The sequence below is a fragment of the Orcinus orca genome, chromosome 10 (assembly GCF_937001465.1).
Source record: "Orcinus orca chromosome 10, mOrcOrc1.1, whole genome shotgun sequence".
Lineage (NCBI taxonomy): Eukaryota > Metazoa > Chordata > Mammalia > Artiodactyla > Delphinidae > Orcinus > Orcinus orca.
This window is the reverse complement of record NC_064568.1, coordinates 67,824,568-67,846,739: the sequence shown is the minus strand read 5'-3', so window position 1 is coordinate 67,846,739 and position 22,172 is coordinate 67,824,568. Positions and strand designations below refer to the sequence as shown.

The following is a 22,172-nucleotide window of genomic DNA, read 5'->3' as shown; positions in this document are numbered from 1 at the left end:
AAAATTATTTAAAATTTTTAGGCCCTCGTGAAAAATGGAGACTCTTCTTTCCAAGGAATGCATTAGAGAAGAGATGTGCTTTGTGAATGGAGAAGGATTAGATTCTGATGGCAAAATTTGATTCTTCATAGACTATCTGGATTAGTTCCTGCATTTCCACAAAAGGATCTTGTCACTTGTCAGTGTTGGTCAGTTTCTTTTGTACTCTCTTTACCTTAGGTGACCTGAAACACATCACGAAGCTGAAACCCTGGGGGCTTTTTGAGGTTCTGGTGGAGAAGTATGAATGGTCTCAGGAAGAGGCAGCTGGTTTCACAGATTTCTTACTGCCCATGTTGGAGTTGATCCCCGAGAAGAGGGCCACTGCCGCTGATTGTCTCCGGCACCCTTGGCTCAACTCCTAAGCCCCAGCCCAGCACTGCAGCAGAGATCACACGCTGGCCCTCTGCCCCTCCCCTCCAACCATTTCCCTCTTCCCTTTTCAGGGTGAAGCTCTTCCTTCAAGGGTTTCTAGGGTGTTTTTTGGTTTTTGTTGAATCCAACATGTTCATTTGGGTTTGCTTATTTGACCCTGTGGAGATCCCCCCACAGCCATTGGGCATCCTAGGTGAATTTGGCCTTGATTGGGCTCAGCCAAAGACTAATGGACTAAAATGTGAAACAGCCTCTCACCCCTGTACCCTTGTCTTTCCATTAGGACATCCTTTAAATTATAAGCATCCTTTTAAAAAGAGCTATGAAGATGTATGAGCTCATCCTTTTATTCACTGACTCTAAGAGTCAAATTTTCTAGTGCATATCCTATTGCCAGCATAAGGATGAGAAGGGGAAAGGTATTACTTCTGTGTACAGCAGAGATATTAAACTTGCTGTATCCAGGCTGCATCATCTTCCTGGATTGTTTCTGTTGTTTTCTATGTTCACATTTTTTTCTGCGACTTTTAAACTGCTATCTTTTTAAATGAGCTGTATAAACACCGTATTTGGGTACCATTTTATCACTGTTCAAAGCACTGTCAAATTCCTTTCATCCTTTAATAACTCTAAGATCCTCGAATCTTCAGTCTGATTTTTGATGGAAACAAAAATGGAACCACTGACTAGTAGTTTCTTCAGAACCACATATATTCTGCAAACTGTCCTTTCCTATGTCTCTTCTGTACCCTGCCAGCAGAGTTACTTTGATTGGCTGTTTGTTTTGTTTTTTAATCCCTGGCTGGCACTTTACTCATTGCACTTGAGTTTATTGCCCCATAACTAAAGAATTCAGGATGACTCTAGAAAGGAAAACTGGATTTCAGAGATTTCCCATCTGAGAAGCAACTGTCCTAGAGTTCTCGGTTCTTTTACAAACAGTCCCCAACTTTTATTTACAGCTTTTTCTTTACCTTGTCCAGAATTCAGCCTTAAAGCAGTTTCCCCCTACGGCTTTGCCTTTCTCATTTTCTCAGAGGCTTCATTCAGGTCTTAAATGAAATCCCAGGATACAAGAACCAAGGGGAGGGGGGTGGGATGGCACTTTTTTTTTATTGTTTATTTTGAGGGTTGTAGGGGTTTTTTTCTCTTTTTGTTTGGTTTAAGGTTAGCCATTCTCTGCTGCTATTCCTTTGTATAATGTAAGTTTTAAATTTTGAGATGATTGAAATGTACTTGAGGCTTTTTTTTTTTTTTTTAAATGAGAAAAGGCGTTGTGAATATTATTTTAGGATGGGCCTCTCCTAGACTTGCCCTAGACATTACATATATTCCTCGGGTCATATTGAAAAGCAAAAGAGGGACAGGATTGGGGTCACAGCTGCTTGTTCTGCACGGACCAAGTGGGCCTTGGGGATTACAGCATTCTCCAGAAGCGGCTACAGGACTCTGATTTACAGAAAGCCGAGGAGGTGCAACTTGAGGCTCTACTAGCAAAGCACCGATGAGACTGTTAGGTAGCCAACTTCCTTTACAGGAGATTGGAATCTAGATTCTGTCATTTATCTACCAACAAAGGCAAAGGAAAAAGTGGTGCAATTATGCAATCCATTTAACTCGTAAACATATTACCCTGAATAACTGGCCAGCCATTCATCGATCCTTGATGGATAGTTCTGAAATCAGACATGTTCCTGTAGAAAGAATTTGAAGTGAGGCTGTTCTATGCACCTATCAAGAATAAAGAAAATAGATTGTATCAAACAACGGCAGGGAAAATCCTTCAGCAATTCTAATCCACTTTGGGTTTTCAGCGATATATACATCTAAAGCAATACCAGACTAGAACTGAATTCTTTTCTATGCTGTAAAATCACAATTGTGGAATTACAGGGATTCTGGTGATGACATTAAGGTGAACTAACCAAACACACACAAATAGAAGGCCCTGTTTTAACAACTGACATGAAGAGAAATTTTAATAAGAGAGAACCTGTAACTTTTTGGAAATGTTTTCCCACCAAACAAGGGCTTTTCCTCTATCACTTAAGGAGCCAGATGAATTAAAAGCCGTAGAAAGAGGCAGCTGTAGAATTTGATCTTCCAAGCACCCCATCTACCTTTCCTGAACTCAATCATAATGTCAAATTGCCAGGATCTCACTAAAGGATTTCTATTTGCTGTCAGTAAAAAATAAAACCCCAAACACATTTTTATTCTTTCTACTGGTTGCATTGTCTGTTTTCTTTGTAAATGCAGTACAATAAACAAATTATTTAATAACCTACATGTTTCCAGGAGATTTCTGTTTATTTGTTGCCCAAGTTGATCTGACCTAGCTTCAGAATGGAGGAAAGGATTGGTTGAGTTGCTTTTTGAATTTAAATATGCCATGAAACTGTGTAACTTAAACACATGCCATTTTGGGGGGTTTGTAGCTTTGCTTCTATCTTTAAATTGGGCATGGGGTGGGATTTAACAAAGTACATTTTGGTAAATTCTAAGAAAATTGTTATTCCCTACATTTGATACCATTTTTGCAGTATTTGTGGGGGGTTTTCCCCCACAGATCACAAAGTGCAAAATGTCAAAAGTTTTGTGAACTCAAAGGCACTGGACTGATGACCACTATTATACACAAGTTTTCATATACTTGTCTCATTCACCCCTCAGTATAAATTCTTAGAAATGGAATGGCTGGGGCAGAGAGTAAGCACGTTTTTAAGGCTTTTAATAAATGTTCCCTAACTTACGTGGAGAACAGTTGAACTGTTTTGCTATGACCAACAGTATTTGAATGGGCCTATTGTAATCTCACTCATTTTATTCCTAATAGCCAGTTTGATTGCCCCAAAAGGGGAATCTCTTGTTTTAATTTGCATATTAGATGACTAGTGAAGTCAAAAGCTTGTTTCTTGGGTTTTATTGGCCATTTGTAGTTTTGGGTTATTAGCCTACAATTACCCAGCTTTCTTTTGGCATGCTTCCCTGTTTGATGATTTGGTAACATCTTTGTCATTTTTCCATCACATTTTCCAGTTTTTAATTTGCCTTTCATTTTTATCTGTGGTATTTCTGGGCTGTGCTGGGTCTTTGTTGCTGCACACAGGCATTTCTCTAGTTGCTGTGTGCAGGCTTCTCGTTGCGGAGCACGAGCTCTAGGTGCGCGGGCTCAGTAGTTGTGGCATGTGGGCCCTAGAGCGTGTGGGCTTAAGTAGTTGTGTGTGGGCTCTAGGGCGCATGGGCTTCAGTAGTTGTGGTGCACGGGCTCAGTAGTTGTGGCTTGCAGGCTCTAGAGCACAGGCTCAGTTGCTCCGTGGCATGTGGGATCTTCCCGGACCAGGGATCGAACCCATGTCCCCTGCATTGGCAGGCAAACTCTCAACCACTGTGCCACCAGGGAAGTTCCTATTTATGGTATTTTTAATGTTATTCATAAAAAGTCCTCCAGCCCTGAACTACATAAACTGGTTTTTTTCTGTTTGTTTTAATTGAGCCATGCTTAAGACATATGTAGTGTGTTCATACTGTAGTGTTGACTAGAATGTAACCTGTTTAAAAAGACAACCAAAAAAAATTAAATTGGAATTCATCAAACCAGTATGTTCATCAGACTGATGAACTTAGGCAGTTTCTCTAAGCTTTGTGTTAAATGTATGGACCTTGAACTCTGAGGGTTTTGGAAAACTTAAGTTCTAAGGGAGCTTGTAGCTATCTCAAAATAACTGTCAAACTGAGGTGGAGTTACAGCCCTGAGTGTCCACAGGGAGACCATTTAGCTGCTCCAGAGCCTGCCCAGGTTACAAATCGACTTCATCACTGCTCATTGTTTTATTTTTGACGCCTGTAGAGTCTTCCAGTTTGGCCTTATAAGGAAAGTGATTTGCTCTTAGAGTATCACAAAAAATTGATGATTTATTGATAATAGAATCTGAACTTATATTTACTCTGTAAATAAGGTCTTAGGACACCAGAGAAGTTTCAACAGTCCTTTGTGTTTTGCCCACCAATTTGGTGCCGTTGGAGTTAGCAAAGCATTGATAATTTACAGCTCTTTCTCAGTCTTCAAAGCAATATGAAAAGATAATATCTAAACTTATATAAAGATAATATATATGAATCTTGAGACCTACTGAGGAGGAAGTTTGTTTTTATGTCACTTTAGTCTTGTTTTTAAAAGGTGGAATTTTAAAACAAGTGATAAGCATTTGTCTTTTAAGTCCTTGTGCAAATATTTATCCACACCAAGTCCTTATGATATCAGAAATATCTCAGTTAAAAAAAAAACAATATTTGAGATCATTTTGTGTTTAGAAGTTTTAACTAAGTAAGTTTACATTAGTACCTACTCTGTTACTGACTGTACCACTCCTTGTAAAGGGATGAGGGTTTTCACTACATAGATGATCAATCTGATTTTATATCCTCCCAGGTTCAATTTTTTATAATCTTCTCTTTTGTCCTTAATTCATATCTAGTTGTTGCCCATTATAATACAGTAACAAGCCTTGCCCTCCCATTTGGCAGAACTGGGTTGGTATCAGTGTATCAGCTGCCTGCAATTTGAGCTATGTTCATAGAAGTTGTGCCCTTACGACATTTCATTGGTTGCTTTGGATTTACTAAATATAGAGGAAAGTATGGTCAGTGTTGGAAATTAGTGGACCCTACTATAAATACTTGAAGTTAGATAGCAAAAGTGGGGTGAGTTTGAGGGTTAGGGCCCTTCATCTTCAGCAATTTGTTACAAAACAAACATGTATCCATCAGCATGTACGGTTACTAGAATCTAATCTTTGTTCCAGTAAAGCATTCTAGTAAATGCCCATTTAAGCAGAAAATTAATTACAAATAACTATGAGAAACAACTTTTTAAAATACTCCAATGATTCTCACCTCCTGGTATTCACACACTTGTGCAATTCCCTCACCTTTAACGTGGGCTGGACTTTGTGGTGGTTCTAACAATCAGATTAAGGCAAAAGTAGCAGGATGTCACTTAGATTTGGTTACAAAGGGTGCTTCCGTCTGTGCACCTGCTCTTGCTCTGTCTTGGAAGACTTGCTCTGGGGAAGCAAGTTGCCAGGTGAATAGCCCTTTGGAGAGGCCCTCAGCCAGCAAGGAACTCAGGCCTTCGGCCCAACAACCTGTGAGAAGTTGAGTCCTGCAGACAACCACTGAGCTTGGAAGCAGATCCAACACCTTAATTGCAGCCCTGTGAGAAGCCTTGGGGCAGAGACACCTAGCTGAGGCAGAGACACCTAGCTAAGCCTTGCTGATTCCTAACCCACAGAAACTGAAATGTTTTAAGCCACTGAGTCGAGGGGTAATTTGTTATGCAGCAACAGGTAACTAATACAGAGATGCAAGATAATGAAAGCATTTAGGAAAGACACCCTTCTGGTTCACATTTCAGATGTAAATGATAAGGCCTTCTTACCTCTCTTGACCTGCTCAGTGCTAGTCACTGGTAAAGCTTGGGCATCACAACCATTCCTGTGCTCCAGCACAAGGCAGAGGAAGGAGTAGAGTAACTCAACTTGGTTTAGAGGAGTGCTGGTTGTATTAATTTTTCTGTATACTTTCCAAGATGATATTTGAAGCATCTTTAAGAATTTAAAGGTAAAGCCACTTGAAAAGGGCTGATAAGCAGTTGTTAAGTGTCAGCCAAAATCATTACTTTATTGGAGAGGTTGAATTCTGAGTTTCCTTGAAGATAAAGCAAAAGGTGAAACGCTGAGTCCTGTGACTCAAACAGATTTAAGATTGTCCCCAGCACAGGTCATTAGTAAACATACACTCCTGCTTTGGTGAAACTCACTGTTCTTGAGAGCAAAGTGTAGGCTATTGGCAGATGCACCTTAAGCCCCCCAGAAACTTCTGTGGACCACCATGGTTGCCATTTCAGTGAGAAATATTTTGAAGTTAGGGAGGCTTTTAGAAATTTTTCTTTTGCCTTTTATAAAAAGTAAAATTACAAGAAATAACTGAACAAATCTATCTAGAAAAGTCACAAAGCTACAGAATTGGCCAAATTCTGTCACTCATCCGTTCATCAAGCTTGCATAGGGAATTCCCTGGCGGTCCAGTGGTTAAGACCTCTTTTACTGCCGTCGGCCCAGGTTTGATCCCTGGTCATGGAACTAAGATCCCACAAGCCGCGCAACCAAAAATAAAAATAAAAAATAAAAGCTTGCATAAAGTAGATGCCTGACAATGAAATAATTTTATCAGCACAAGAAAACATGAAAGTGATCATTCTTAAATCCCATTCTAATAGTCCCCCTCATCAACTGGGACAATGCTGGGATACTCATACCTAGCCTATCTGAACTGGAGAAGAAACACTGCACTGACTGGGCAGGTTGTCAAGAGTGCACTGGTTAAAAGGCATCTTTTAAACCAGTGCACTCTGAATAATCCCTGCAGCCCAGAATAAGAAGCCTGTTTTCCGTGTCACTGCTGGTTGATCAAGCAACAAGATCCATTATGGTTTTGTTCGACATTTACCCACTTTCTACCTGTGAGAAAACAGCACCCACGTTTTCTCTTTACTGAGCAAACAGGCAAAAGACCAGAAAAAAGCACTGTTCTTCCTGGATCATTCACTGCAGATAATCAACAAAACCCTGTTTCTATTGCAATACATACCATCCTTAGGGCAGGGAACCGCCTAAAGAATCTAATCTTTGTCTTGGCATTTGCTACAGTGAGGTATTACCTAAACTGAGTTCCCCTCTAGAGACTGGTAAAAGATTCCCCATTTAATGTACCAAGTCCAAAGTTGTTTTTTTTACAGGAGAGTTCATCTATTACTCTAACAAATTACCTGGCCACAAGTAACAACTTTCCAAAACTGGTAACCCATTCTGATTGGGTCAGTGTGGACACTGAAAAAATGTGATTTTGGGTTCCAAAGGGAAAAAAGAATTTAGTCTCGAAAGTTTTTAGATCCTAAAGTCACCCAATCCTGATGGACTCAGGTTCCGGTGACCTTTCTGTTCCTTACCCATCTCTGAGCATCAATAAGAAAACAACCTGAAAAGAAAAAAGCAAAGGACTCCCTAAACCTCAACCTGAAATGATCCAGCATGCTTACAGCCACCTCTTCTTCATCGCCCTCTCAGAGCTGGGTGTTAATTTCTGGGTGCTTTCAAACAAGTATCCTCAGTGAATTAGACTGTTAGGGACTCACCTGGGAGGCCCCTAGACATAGACTCATCCTGCTCTCATTTTACGGAGAGGCCTCAAGAGGGTAAAGCAATTTGCTGGTGTGAAAGGATAGGAAGAGAAAGTGGGTCCCCAGTCAGGAGAGTTAAACACGTGTCTCTGAATATCTTGTATGTGGTCACTGTAGTTCTTCCTTGCTGGAGTTTTCCCGATACAGTAAGAGGTCTTGTCTCAGGAGATTGGCATCCTATAATGAAAGGCTTCAGGATTTCAGGCCTAGAGCAGCAGATACAGGGAAGCATGGAAGGAACAAGTTTCTGTTTCTGAAGAATTTGATTCCCTCATTTTCCATTGTCAGGGAAATAGATGACCTGTGGTATTAAAAAAAAAAAAAAAAGATTGCAAGATTATAGAATTTGACATTTTTTAAGCCAATAAAAACACAAAACTTCCCCACGTATGCTCACATTTTGATTCAGTTCTACTCCAGACATGCAAACTTCCTCACTAGTATATAAGATAGTATTAGTGTCCCTCAAGTAAAAACTCATAAATGTCTTTTAAGATGTAAATAAATGTAGTGCAAGAAAAAAAAGCAGACAGCTGTAGTTAGCTTTGATTCAGTAATTCCACTCCAGAATTTATCAACAGGAGCAAAAAGTTATCTATGATAGCAGTGCTAGATGCCTAACTAAGGTCTCGTTTAGCAATGAAATGGTACACCAGTGCTGTGGAGTTTGTGGCTTTTAAAAACTTCAGTAAGGAACATGGCAAAAACATGAGAAAACGTTTATACTCTGTTTACTACTCGAAGTGTGACCCCTACCCAGCAGTGGAGCTGGGGAGCTGGTTAGAAATGCAGTGCTTGGCACCACTCCAACTGAATCAGTCTGAATTTTAACAAGATCCCCAGGTGAGCTATGCACATTAATGTTTAAGAATCATAAGTGTGGGGGGGGGGACGATGCTAATTTATCATTATTCAAAAAAGTATGTCTTTGTGGTCAAGGATGGGAAGGTGCTTAGCAAAAATGATCAATAAAATAGTTCAAATGGAGATAATCCCTGCGACCCACACACAGTACCTGGCCTGCTGTAAGTCCTCAATAAATGACAGCTATCAGGGAGGTGATACTGTTGTGGGCTATTCCTTCTCTTCCTTCCTCCATCCCTCCCTCCTCCTCCACCCTTTCTTTCTTTTTAAAGGTGTTCCTTCATGTCCTTGTTAAATCACATTTTAGAAACTGAAATGACAATAAGGAAATTAACATGTGTTTCGTTTTCAACCAGACATAAAAATTGGTTAAATTCGTGTTTTGCTTTTTGCTTCAGCTATCAGGGAGCAGGGAGCTAAATTTAATACTCAATACACTAATTCTGTTAGCCTAGCTTTCTGTAATATTTGTTTTCTTCTCTATGACTTTTATTTTCTATTTTATTAGGTTTTCCACTATGTCTCTTAAAATCACGTAAACTTCTTTCTGAAAATAAGGGTCCAAATGACAATAATGACTTCTAAAAACAGTCTGTTCTTGTTTGCCAGGCTCCACAAAAAGATGAGTTTATGAAACCACCTGCCTGTTTTAAATTATTTCTTCTCTCCCTGTGCTTTTACCACTTCTCAAGACACAAGTAAAGTTAAAGGGTTCCTGTTTGCCCCTCAGTGAAGGTCTCAGATGCCAGCCAGCTCCTGCCCCCTCCCACCCCACAGCCACCCCCCTACCCCCTCTCCCCCTAGGCTCTACAGCCCAGCTTCCTGAGTCATTCTGCGAGGCCACAGCACTTCCAAAGGAACACAGACCACTCTCCAATCAAATTACGCACCAACACTCCTGTTGCTTCAGGCTTCCTCTGCGATAAAAAAAAAAGAGAACAGTATGTGTTTACAACCAAGCCTTGTTTTCAGGATAATTCCCTGCACACTATTCCCTCTCCAAACTAGTTCAAATTCCTCTTATTCACTCTCAAGAAAGCGTGCACTTTTTGTTCATAATGTTTATCAGCTTGTGATTCCATCTTGCATGATTGTCTCCCTTACTAGACTTAAGGTCCAAATGTAGACTTCCTCCCTCACTGTCCCCCCTGGACCTAAAGGTGTCAGTGGGCACCTGGAGCACAGGTCCTATTATTGGCTGGGCAGATGGATGATATAAAGAGTGGAGGTACTGGAAAGACAGAAGGTGGAGAGAACTAACATTTATTCATCACCTAAAATATGCAGGTATTGTTGGTGCTTTATATACACTAATCCTCAGCACAATCTTTTATTTTTTTATTGAAGTATAATTTACTAACATAAAATTTACTCCTTTAAAGTATACAACTCAGTGGTTTTTAGTGTATTCACTACATTGTGCAATGTACATCACTACTATCTGCTTCTAGAACATTTTCATCACCCCCAAAAAACCCTGTGAACTTTAGCAATCACTCCCAATTCCCCCCTCTTCCCAGCCCCGGGGAAATACTAAAATTTACTTCCTGTCTCTGTGGATTTGCCAGTTCTGAACATTTCATATAAATGGGGTCATACAGTATCTGGTCTTTTGTATCTGGCTTCAATGTTTTCTTCCACACTATAGCAATTACCAGTACTTCATTCCTTTTTATGGCTGAATAATAACTCATTGTATGGATATACACATTATGTTCATTCAGTCATCAGATGCATGACTGTTATGCTACTATGAACATGTGTACAAGTTTTTGTGTGAACATATGTTTTCAATTTTCTTGTGTATATACCTAGGAGTGGAATTGCTGGGTCACGTGGTAACTCTGTTTAATCATTTGAAGAACTGCCATTCTGTTTTCTACAGCAACTGCACAATTTTACATTTTCTATAGCAACGTACGAGGATTCCAATTTCTCCACATGCTCATCAGTACTCGTTATTGTTCATCTTTTTTGTTACAGCCATCCTAGTGGGTGTGAAGTGATATCTCATTGTGGTTTTGATTTGCATTTTCATAATGACTAATGATGTTGAGTATCTTCTCATGTGCTTTTTGGCCATTTGTATATCTTCTTTGAAGAAAAGTCTATTCAAATCCTTTGCCCATTTGGGACTTCCCCAGTGGTGCAGTGGTTAATACTCCATGCTCCCAATGCAGGGGGCCCAGGTTGGATCCCTGGTCAGGGAACTAGATCCCACATGCTGCAACTAAGAGCCTGCATGCCACAACTAAAATCCTGCACACGGCAACGAAGATCCCGCGTGCTGCAACGAAGACCCGGCGCAGCCAAATAAATAAATTAAAACTGTATACTTAAAAAAAAAAATCCTTTGCCCATTTAAAAAATTGGGTTATTTTTTATTATTGTTGAGTTGTAGGAGTTCTTAATATACTCTGGATACTAGCATTATGATTATGATTTGCAAATATTTTCTCCCAATCTATGGGTTGTCATCACTTTCATGATGGTGTACTTCGAAGCACAAAGTTTTCAGTTTTGGGCTTCCCTGGTGGCGCAGTGGTCGAGAGTCCGCCTGCCGATGCAAGGGACACGGGTTCGTGCCCCGGTCTGGGAAGATCCCATGTGCCACGGAGCAGCTAGGCCCGTGAGCCATGGCCGCTGAGCCTGCGTGTCCAGAGCCTGTGCTCCGCAATTGGAGAGGCCACAACAGTGAGAGGCCCGCGTACGGGGGGAAAAAAAAAAAAAGTTTTCAATTTTGATGAAATCTAGTTTATTTTTTTCTTTGGTACTTGTGTATTAGGTGTCAAATCTAGGAAACCATTGCCTAATCCAAGATCTAAGAGTTTTATAATTTTATATCTTACATTTAGGTCTTTGATCCATTTTGAGTTAATTTTTGTATATGATGTGTGGTAGGTGGCCCAACTTCATTCTTTTGCATATAGATATCTGGTTGTCCCAGCACCATTTATTGAAAAGACTATTCTTTTCCCCATTGAATGGTCTTGGGCACCCTTGCTGAAATCAGTCGGTCGTAGATGTTTGGTTTTATTTCTATTTTATTCCATTGATCTGTATGTCTATCCGTATGTCAGTACCACACCGTCTTGATTATTGTATCTTTCTAGTAAGTTTTTTGTGTTTTTTTTGTTTTTGTTTTTGTTTTTGCGGTACGCGGGCCTCTCACTGTTGTGGCCTCTCCCGTTGCGGAGCACAGGCTCCAGACGCGCAGGCTCAGCGGCCATGGCTCACGGGCATAGCCACTCCGTGGCATGTGGGGTCCTCCCGGACCGGGGCACAAACCCGTGTCCCCTGCATCGACAGGCAGACTCTCAACCACTGCGCCACCAGGGAAGCCCCTCTAGTAAGTTTTGAAATCAGGACATGTGTGTCCTCCAACTTTGTTCTTCTTCAAGATTGTTTTGGCTATTCTGGGTCTCTTGCATTTCCAATTGACAAGCCGATCCTAAAATCAAAAAGCCAGCTGGGATTTTGATAGAAATTGCATTAAATCTGTAGATCAGTTTGGGGAGTATTGACATGTCAGCAATATTAAGTCTCCTGATCCATGAACAGGGATGTTTCCATTTACTTAGGCCTTTTCTTTAAACAATGTTTTTTAATTTTCATGTACCTTTCATTTACTTTTTTGTTAAATTTATTCCTAAGTATTTTATTCTTTTTGTTGCTATTGCAAAAGAAACTTTTTAATGTCATTTTCAGATTGTTCATTGTTAGTGTATACAAATACATTTTTGTATATTGTTCTTATATTCTGCAGCCTTGCTGAAGTTGTATGTTAGCTTTAATAGTTTTTTAGTGGCTTATTTAGGACTTTCCATATACAAAATCATGTCATCTGCTAATAGAGATAGTTTTTCTTCTTCTTCTCCAAAGTAGATGTCTTTTATTTCTTTTTCTTAACTAAGTTTCCTGGCTGTAACCTCCAATACAATCTTCAATAGAAGCGACAAGAGCAGACATCCTTATCTTGTTCCTGAGTACAATCTTGTGAAGTAGGTATTTTTTAAAAATGAGGAAAAACCTGCCTCCTACCCTCTAATGAGGGGAAATGAGGCTCAGATCAGAAAATGGATATGCGGAGAACCCCCAAGCTACTCTAACCCAAGGGGGCTAGGCTCCCACCATCTGCAGTCCAGGAGCTGTCACATCTCTGCCCTAACCTGCCTTTCCTCCTTCCCCAAAAAATCATCATCCCCTTTGCTCCCCTGTTGTTCCTCTCTCCATCTAGCAAACTCCCCTGTTACTTCAAGACCCAGCCTCAGTGCCACCTATGGGAGGCCACACCTAGCTCCCCAAGCTGGACCAGGGCTCTCTGCCCTGTAGGCCCTGCGAGTACAGGGGGACAGGGGGACACGCTTTTATCACAGACAGCCTCTGCCACATAGGTCTGTCAATGCCTTATCGCATGCCAGCCTGCAACCCTCCACTGGCCCTTGGCGTCTGCGACAAGGGCTGTGTTTGATCAGTCTTGGTGTCCTCACCCTTGGCCAGTGGCCAAACCTCAGGCACCTGGCAGAGAGGAAGCCTCACCTCCCTGGGGTAGAGAGAATTACCTTGTCCATCGGCCTTATAGTCGTCAGGGAGCAGCTTGTCCTGGCGGTAGCCCAGCACAAAGGCCAGGAAGGAGAGGATGAGGGCGTCTCCAATGCTGAGGATGGCCAGCATGAAGGCCCAGCGGATGGTGCAGTGGCCCAGTGTGTATTTGCCGGTCTGCTCCCCGCACATGCGCCGTACCTCACTTGAGTCCCAACCATCTGGGTAGACCAGGCAGCCAATCATCAGGCCTGTGGCTGAGGGGGCAGGAGGGGTACAGATGGTGTCAAGCTGGGTGTGCTCGTCTGCTGCCTCCCACCTTGCACTGCTGTCATCGTGTCACCTCCCTTCTTATTAACAGCCTTGAGAGGCACAAGGGGCAGCTCCTGCCATCCTTCTTGTAGAACACGGGGGAGAAAACTGAGGCTCCAAGAGCTAAAGCTACTTGCCCCTGGGGGCCAGTGGTCAGGGGTAGAGGCTGAGAGCAGAGCTCCGCAGCCCTGGGAGGTTCTGCCACAGCACCAGGTGGTTCTACCAGGCCCTCAGCTGTACCCCTCACTTTGGACTTGACGAGGCACCTGGCTTCAAAGTCCTCCCAAAATCTGGTCCCAGCCCAGAGAACTCATCACTCCTCAGACGTACATTTGTTCATACTCCAACATCTCTGAAATAAGTGTAATAAAGCTTTAGGCTACAATTTGATTAGAAGTATTTTTCCTTTTTACAGCACATAGAATAATGGTGTGTCCTACAACTCAGGTATCTTAGATTGAATGAATACAGGAAGTTTTCCAGCCCCATCTCTGGCTGCTTCCTTCATGAACCTTCCATTCAAACAGGTCTCCACACTATTACCCACTACGGAACAGTGCAGTTGTCCACACTTCCCTGAATGTGTTTAAAATGCTGATTCCCAGGTCAGGGTTGGGTTCAGGAATCCCTGTCTTTAAAAGCACTCTTCTGGGTGATTCTCTCAACAGGAAAAGCTGGGAAACACTAGGGAAGGCTGCCTGGATCTCAAGCCCAGCTCTTTACTAACTAGCTGTGTGACTCAGAGCAAGCTACTTAAGTTTTCTTGCCTCAGTTTCCTCATCTGTAAAATGCGAATAATAATAGTATCTAGCTGTTTGGATTGCAGCGAGGTTACAATGAGTTAATATTGGAAAAGTGCTCAGAAGCTTGCCTGACACATAGTTGGCATTTCCTGAGTGTTAGCTAGTATGCCACACTGTGCTTTCATTGATTTAGCATTGACAGCCAAAATTTTCATCTTCCCCGCCTTCCCTCCACTACTCCCACACCCGCCCACCAAATTTCCACCCCAACTTAGCTGCCCAGACAGGTACATATTCCTGGGATGTGACTGTGGCAACCCAAGGACAACCGCCAGGCAGGCAGGGGGTGCCTTCCTTCCCTTGTCTGTGCCACTTTCCCACCCCTGGCCCTCCTTTCACAGGCCTGGAGGCTCTTTAGTGCCAAAGCTGTGCCCTACCTGGGAGCCCCATGGAGAAGCACCTCGCAGGACCCAAAGTCACCAACCTGGGGCTCTGCTTGCTCTTGCAAGGAAGGTTAGCAGATCAAACAAAAGTACAACAAAGTGTAAAGATCAAGGATCCCACCTCCCCACCTAAATGTATCAACCGTCCTTGTTTTTTTCTAGGAGGAGCTCATTTACATACTTCTCTTATAGATTACAAAATACTTCATGTACCATTTTTCTCTCGACCCTTACCACAGTTCTGTGAAGTAGGCCATGTATTAATATCCCATCTTCAGATTAAAAGACTGAGGTCTCAGAAACTAAGTTAGTTGCCCAGTCATTTAGCGAGGGCAGAGCCAAGACCTGCTATCATGGCTCCTGACTTTCTTTACTTCAAAGTTAATTCCCCCAGCCTCCCAGACTGACATCTCTCCAAAGAGCCGAATGTATTTAGTGGTGACATTTTAGACTTAGTGACAAACAGGAAGATCCTTAGGATGGAGGAGGGGGACCCTCCCAGAGCTCTTTGGTAAAACCTGTGCTCTTCCCCACGTGGTGTGTGACAAGTCCTCTGGTACCTGGCATGGCCCCCTTCTCCTTCTATAGCACCTCCCTACAGGGGTTCAGAAAAGATCCCAGGGCCTCCGACTTGGAAAATGGTTGTTACTATGGGTGCCACAGCCCTCTAGGAGCACCCCACCCATCTACCTGGGCACAGCGGGGGTCCATCCCGTCGTGGTGTCTCAGGGCTCTAAATAGAGGCCAGCAGGGTATTCTCAGGCAAGTTTACTTACCCTCTCTGACTTCCAGTCTCTCATCTGTAAAATAAGGATAATAATACCTGACTCGGAACAGGGTTATGAGGGTTACGCGTGACCATGTATAGAAAGTGCTTACTGCAGTGTCTGGTACATGGTAAGTGGCCAATTAATGTTAGTTGTTGCTATTATTATTGGCACTGAAGTCAGATGGAAGCAACCTCGATGGATGTGGCTGTCATTAGAGCTATTTACAAGTATTTCAGGTACATAGTAGGATTATACTTCCTCGCCTCTCTCCCTTGAAGTTAGGCAAGTTCATAAAAATTCCTTCAGCCAATAAAACGTGAGCAGAAATGCCGTGTGCTTTTCCAGGCCAGAGCATTTAACTGCTGATGGAGACTTTCCAGAGCTCCCTTTCCCTTCGCAATGATGACAGCCAGATGACAGCTGATGCTCCATCAGCCTGGGCTCTGGAAGAGCCCAGTGAGAGCAGAGCCCTCCACTGATCCTCAGTGAGCATGTACCATTATCAAGAAATAAACCTTTGTCATAAGCCACTAAGATTTGGGAGTTGTCTGTTACTGTGGCATCACCCCATCCATCCTGACTGATAAAGTTGTTTTGTGTTTTTCATGTTTACTGAGCACCTCCCATGTGTTAGGCACCGTGCAAGGTGTTTTCCATGCATTACAACATCCCATCCTCGCAAGAACCCTGTGATGGGGGTACTGTTGCTACCTTCTACAGATGAGTTTGACAGAACTCAGACAAGCAAATTGCCCTACCTGTGTTTTCAGGATCTGGGACCACATTCTGCCTACACCTGGCATCCAGAAGCTCAATTAGCTTTGTTAAGCTACAGCCCCACCCTGCCCCGTTCATCAGTCCTCCTTCCCTTTGTCAAGTTACAGCCCCACCCTGCCCCGTTCATCAGTTCTCCATCCCTTCTGCTGCTCCCTTCCCTGGCCCCAGGCTTCTTGGCAAGGTTAAGCCAACTGGTTTAGGTCTCTTCAAATGGAGGAATCTCCCAGCTGCTGGCTGTGGGGCATACCTCCTCCTCACCCCTCCCTTTGGCTCATCTTCCCTTCCCCAGCACGGAAGAATGGAACATGACACCACCTTTGCTCTCCCCCAGCTTAAATGTTTCATGGGATGGCACCTGGCCACTCTGCTATCGGTGTCTTCAGCTGCATGACCCAGTCAGGGTCTGACTCAAATGGCCTGGTGACCCCTCCCCTACCCAGGCCCTCCCAGCACTGCCTGTTCAGCAAATGGCACCTGTTGCAGGAGGTTGGGGGAGTGGGACAGTGGAGAGAATGGGAGAGGGAGGGTTGTGTTTCCAGCATCCCATAGCTCTGATATGGAGGACCAGCTGGCAAGCGTGCCAGGGTCCATTCTACTCCTCTTTGTCACAGAACTGCTAAACCTTCATTCTCCCTTCTTCCTCCCCACTGTCCACTGAGACTTGCCTCATCCCTGCCCCAGCCTCTCCCTCATCATATAGACGGAGTACAGAGAGAGAGAGATGGCAGGGGGATTGGGGAGGCAGCTCTGGAACCAGGTAAGTAGCCTGAGTACACGATTCAGAGTCGAAGGTTCTGTCCCTCACTACCTGTGTGCTAAAAGACAAGTTACCGGCTAAGAGCCTCTTCTGTAAAACAGGAGGAAAACCCACCTCACTGTGTCATGATGAGGCTCCTCCAGATGATACATGTGAAAGTACTTTACAAATCATTACACTTATGTAAATGTGTGCCTCAATAAAAAATGTCTTTGGAATACAGCTAGTTCTTGGGACTCACTGCCTTTATTCTATTGCCTTTGTTGCCAGATGATCTGCTGTAGCCTTGGCTAAGTCTTATCTTCTCTCTCAGTCCCAGATTCCTCATCTATAGTTGGGGGGAGGATGCTATAGCTCTCTAGGGTCCCCTCCAACTCTGACAGTCTTGAGTCTACATGTTTGGTTGTATGGGATTCTGATCCCTATTCCATTCTCCCTGTTAACACTGCTTCTCATTCTAACCAATGATGTCAAGATGATTTCACTCTAGTCTTCAGTCCCTAACAAGGCTCCTGGACGTTTCCCTAGTATGGACAGTCTGCGTGTGGTCCTTGGAGGGACCAAGGGCTGCAGGACAAGGTCTTAGGCATCCCTTTCTGGGCTCTAGAGGAGAGCAGGACCAGCTGGCCCAAGGACCCAGTGGCCTGCCTGGGGCCAGAAGCAGGAAAAGGAGGACAGGGAAGGCCTTGCCTCTGAACACCACCAGTAGCCACCTACCCCACATAGTTCTAAAAGACCCTATTCCCCTCCCCCATCACAAAATATCACTTCCACTTGCTGCCTCAAATGCTCACAATTGCTGCATCAAGTATGGAATCCTATAATTAGGGAACAAAGACCTTCACTCTACCATAAGTGACTTGCTCCTGGGAAAATCATTTCCCCTCTCTTGACCTCAGTTCCTCATCTACAGGAAGAGGAGGTTGAACAATTTGATCTCTAAGGCCTTTCTGGTCTCAGCCATCCTAAGACTCTCTAATTACTCTTCCAAGGTATCTGCAGGGCACTGAGTATGGCTGCGCTATAAAGGAGGACAGCTGAATAGGAGGCTCAGAGACTCCACAGAAGGTGGGCCCCTGCCTGCCCTCCCGCTATCCCTCCTGCTATTCCTGCTCACCCGCAGCCAGCTGCATCCATGCGCAGATCTTGTAGACAGTGGCCGTGTTGCAGACAAAGAACAGGCTGAAGCAGATGATGGAGCCGATGATGAGGAACATGGCCAAGGCCACAAAGAACATGGCAGTCTTGAAGGCTCTAGAGGGGATGGAGGAGAAGTCCAGCGGGCCACCCTTGCAGATAAGCTCAGACGACAGCACGTTGCCCACGCAGTAGGAGAAAAGGCCAAAGTAGCCTGCCTGGGGTGTGCTGACGCTGTCACCTATCCAGTAGGGCTGGATGAAGAGCGCCATGACCAGCACGGAGAAGCAGATGGTGAGTGTGCCCCACATCACACCTACGGCCCTCGAGTTCCGCACATAGTTGGTATGGTAGATCCTGGCTGCCTCCTGGGCAGGCAGCAACTTCACCATGGTGAGGGCACTGGGTCCTGGGCTGGGGACTTGTGGGCTGGAAGTGGCTTTGCGGATGGATGGAGGCCCGGAAGTGGGTCACCCCTCAGCCAGGTTTGGAGAGAAGGCGGAGGTCAGGGCACAAGGTAAGGCTCCCTCCAAGGTAGAAAAAAGAGGACTAATAGGACAGGGGAGATGACCTTGGCCTCTTCAGGGGAAGCTTGTCCAGGTGCCTGTGTCCCCTCTTGCTCTAGCCGGGCTGTCTCCTGTCTCCTACCTCCTCTCAAACCCGCCGTGGTCTCGGGCCTGCTGGCGCCGCCCTGCCCCGCCCCCAATGCCAGCTGAGAGCACCAGAGAGCTCCGCCCCCTTCGCGCGGCCCGGCTCCTCCTCCCTCCCTCCTCCGAGAGCACTGCTTTCAGCACCGTGGCCAGCGCCTCGGGACTCCGGGCAGAGATAGGTGCAGAGCGGCCGACCTACTCACTGCACACCCCCGCCACTGGGAATCAAGGCCCCCCTTCACCCTCCTGAGCAGGGAAGGCAAGAATTGAAGGCGTGAGGCTGCGGTTGCCACATTCCTCTCGCTTGGTTTCCAGCCGCAAAAGCGATTCTTGAGCGCAGTCCGTATCCCATCCCACCGCTCCCTGGCTCCCTAGTCATCCTCCCGGAACCTCCAATACCCCGGAGGCCAGCAACGCCTTCCGGGTCACTGGTTTCTCGTCCCTATCACTCAATCGACAATTACTAAGAGCCTATTGTGTACTACGCCCTATGTTGGAGGATGTCTTCCCTCAGCAAGAACCATAGAATAAAAAGGACAGAGCCCCTGCTCTCAAGGACCGTGAGGTATTTACATATATGTAAATATATGTGTATTTGCAATGCAGACCGATAGGGTGATAATAGAAGCTACAAAGTAAAGAACAGTTCTTATGAGCCTTCTCAGACCTTAACATATGCTTTTTGTTCAATACAATGTCTTTCTCCTCTTGTTTATATTTTTGTTACCTATTTCTTTTTTTAAATTTATTTTTTATTGAAGTATAGTTGATTTACAATGTTGTGTTAATTTCTGCTGTACAGCAAAAGTGACCCGGTTATACACATATACACATTCTTTTTTAATTCTTTTCCATTATGTTTTATCCCAGGACATTGAATATAGTTCCCTGTGCTATACAGTAGGACCTTGTTGCTGATCCATTCTATATGTAATAGTTTGCATCTACTAACCCCAAACTCCCAGTCCATCCCTCCCTCACCCCCCTGCATATTTCCTTTTTTCCCCTCTTTTTCAAAATATCTATATTTTTCCTGAATTTATAGGTAAATACATGATTAGTATATAGAAAAATTCAAGAAAGTTACATAAGAGAATAAAAATCACTCATAACCCCAAACTGGGAGCTTTAGGCAGGTCTGGATTTGAGTCAGCCACTTGTTAGCTAAGGATGTAACTTTCCCAAGCCTCAGTTTATTCATCTATAAGATGGGGATGATAATAGTATCTGTCACATAACGGTTAGGTAAAATAACATATGTAAAATGTTTAGCCCAGGGCCTCACATATAAAAGTGCTCAGAAATGTTTTTTAGTATTATTACTATTACTATTACTATTGTTATTATTATTACCTCTGTTAACATATTGGTGTATTTCCCTCCTCCTGGACATACTGCTTTACACAGTTGGATAATAATGTACACGTATTTAGCATCCGATTTTTTTCTCACATTACTAGTTTTTCAAAAACATGATTTTAGTCTTTATGTAATAATTGTTTAATTATTCTCCCCTTTGGGGGTATTTTGACAGTTTCCAATTTTTCACTATTAAAAAGAACCTTGCATTAAACATATTTGTGCTGTTACCTATGTTTCCTCTTCCTCTTAAATCTCTGGTTTTGTGACCAGTCTTTGCCATCAGACTGGAAGTTCATCAAGGCATGGCCTGTGTCTCCACCATCAGACTGGGAGCTTCCCCAGAGCAGGGGCTGTATGTTCCCCCATTCAGAAAAGGCCCTAACCTGGGGCCAAGCTCTTAGGAGCTGATGGACATTCTTTGTTTGGCCTGACCAGCAGAACTTCCCCTGCCTCTGAGAGAAGGCTCTCTTGCTTTCTGAGGTTCTGGTGGGATAGCCAATCACAGGGCACACAGACCCTAGAGACAGGTCTGGGTGTGTGACCCAAGCTAGGCCATCAGTCTCTCTCTAGGGAATCTGAATTGGTGGTGGATTGACATGAGGAAAAAAAGGTATTGTTTAGTCAGGGCTTGGCAACATCCTCAAGAGATAATCCATAAACTCCTGCTACTAGGAGCTTTAGAGCCACCTTGATTCCTGCCCCACCCAAGACAGGTGGCTCTGTTCCATCTTCAGCTCTGTGACTCACCCACTATCTTTCCATTTCCTTCTTTTTTGCTTTCATTAGCTAGAGTAGGTTTTCGCTATTGGCATCAAAGAGCCCTAATCTGGGAAATTCCCTGGCAGTCCAGTGGTTAGGACTCAGCACTTTCACTGCAAGGGCACGGGTTCAATCTCTGGTCAGGGAACTAAGATCCTGCAAGCTGTGAGGCCGAATAAAAAAAGAACCCTAACCTGATCCAAATATTAGCACCAGAAAGGGAGTTTCAGGCCCAGGCTTCAGACAAAAGACTCTGATATTCCTGTTTATGTCTGGAGTTGGGAAAACCGCAGCCCATGATACGGAGAGGAGAAGCAGCTAATCAAATTATCAGCTGCAAAAAATAGGGATCATGTGCCCTCTGGGGGTCAAGTTCTGGGGAACTGAGTAGCTTTGGCCACAGACAGATTGAAAGGTAATGAAGAAATCAGGAACACAGAGTAGGGTGACTGCTTATAAAGGCAATGAATAATGTCAAGCGAGACAAGCCCAGTTGTCTAGATTATTGATTCAAGGAATAAAATGAATTGCAAGACCTTTATGTGCTCAAAGAATTCATTAAGTCTTGTTGCTAGAGGGCATAGGACCCTTAAAATAAGATTCAGGTGTATGAAAGGACTGAACTGCAAGGCCTTTAACCCACCCCATGCTCCTGCATGGTTAGACCAGATCACCTCAGGAACTGGTAGAATCCTCACCTTGGCCCCCTGACCCTTGAGCTAAAGGGTAATATACTAGGAAGAGCTAAACCAATGCCCCTGGTGCTCCCTCTCATTCTCCAAATAATAAATCAAAAACAGTATTATGTGCCCGTGGGAGCTGTAGAAATCAGTCACTATCAATGCCTGGAAAGGTGCAGGGGTGGTGGCTCCTGTCTCTAGTGGACTTTTGTCATATTGTTTTTGGTTTTGGCTGACCAGCCTCCTAACCTCCTTCCTATGTGCGGGTGATACCCTGCTGTGTGTGTCCTGCGGGGGGATGTTGAGCCTCTTCTCTCACTGTGGAATTGAAGCCCCTTCCTCGGCCTGCTCTAGAGAGAGCATGCTGGCACCAGGTAACCATGGATTGCTGTGGCATGACATCCCACCCTCCATGGGAAGGTCCTGAGGACAGCAGGGAAGGGAAATATTCATGGAAGGTAGAACTTCAAGTGCTGTAACTATCTATCCCCAAAAGATCTATCAATACATCCTAATCCCCAGAACCTATGAAGGTTACATTATTTGGAAGAGGGTTCTTTGCAGATATAATTAAATGGAGGATTTTGAGATAAGGAGATCCTATCAGATTATCTCGAGGGGGGGGTCCTAAATCCAATGACAAGTGTCCTTCTAAGAGACACAGACAAGAAGACAAAGAAGAAAAGGCGACATGCCTATGGAGGCAGGGACTGGAACGATGC

The 22,172-nt window shown here is 44.0% G+C and overlaps 2 protein-coding genes across 3 annotated transcripts in view; one reads left to right on the top strand and one right to left on the bottom strand.

The window, feature by feature from the left end:
- The window catches only part of SRPK1 (SRSF protein kinase 1), an 81,989-nt gene extending 79,288 nt beyond the window's left edge, over nucleotides 1-2,701 (top strand). The window contains 1 exon segment of the mRNA XM_004267677.3: nucleotides 220-2,701. Coding sequence (XP_004267725.1) covers nucleotides 220-404 — 185 coding nt within the window. The 3' untranslated portion in view covers nucleotides 405-2,701.
- On the bottom strand, nucleotides 1,514-19,023 carry LHFPL5 (LHFPL tetraspan subfamily member 5). Of its 2 annotated transcripts, XM_033424164.2 has the most exons (4): nucleotides 17,980-19,023; nucleotides 13,081-13,317; nucleotides 9,409-9,435; nucleotides 1,514-7,955 (listed from the first exon to the last, which is right to left on the bottom strand). In XM_033424164.2, the coding sequence occupies exons 1-3, from the start codon at nucleotides 18,389-18,391 to the stop codon at nucleotides 9,425-9,427; spliced, it is 660 nt and encodes a 219-aa protein (XP_033280055.1). In that variant the 5' UTR covers nucleotides 18,392-19,023; the 3' UTR covers nucleotides 1,514-7,955; nucleotides 9,409-9,424. The 2 variants fall into 2 exon arrangements, with proteins under 2 accessions (XP_033280055.1, XP_033280054.1); XM_033424163.2 differs by lacking the exon at nucleotides 9,409-9,435.
- Nucleotides 19,024-22,172: the final 3,149 nt, after the last annotated feature.

Coding starts and splice junctions, on each gene's coding strand:
- LHFPL5 (XM_033424163.2), bottom strand. CDS start 18,391: ATGGTGAAGTTGCTGCCTGCCCAGGAGGCAGCCAGGATCTACCATACC. Junction 13,318..17,979: donor ATGGATGCAGCTGGCTGCGG/GTGAGCAGGAAT, acceptor CTGCCCCCTCAG/CCACAGGCCTGATGATTGGC.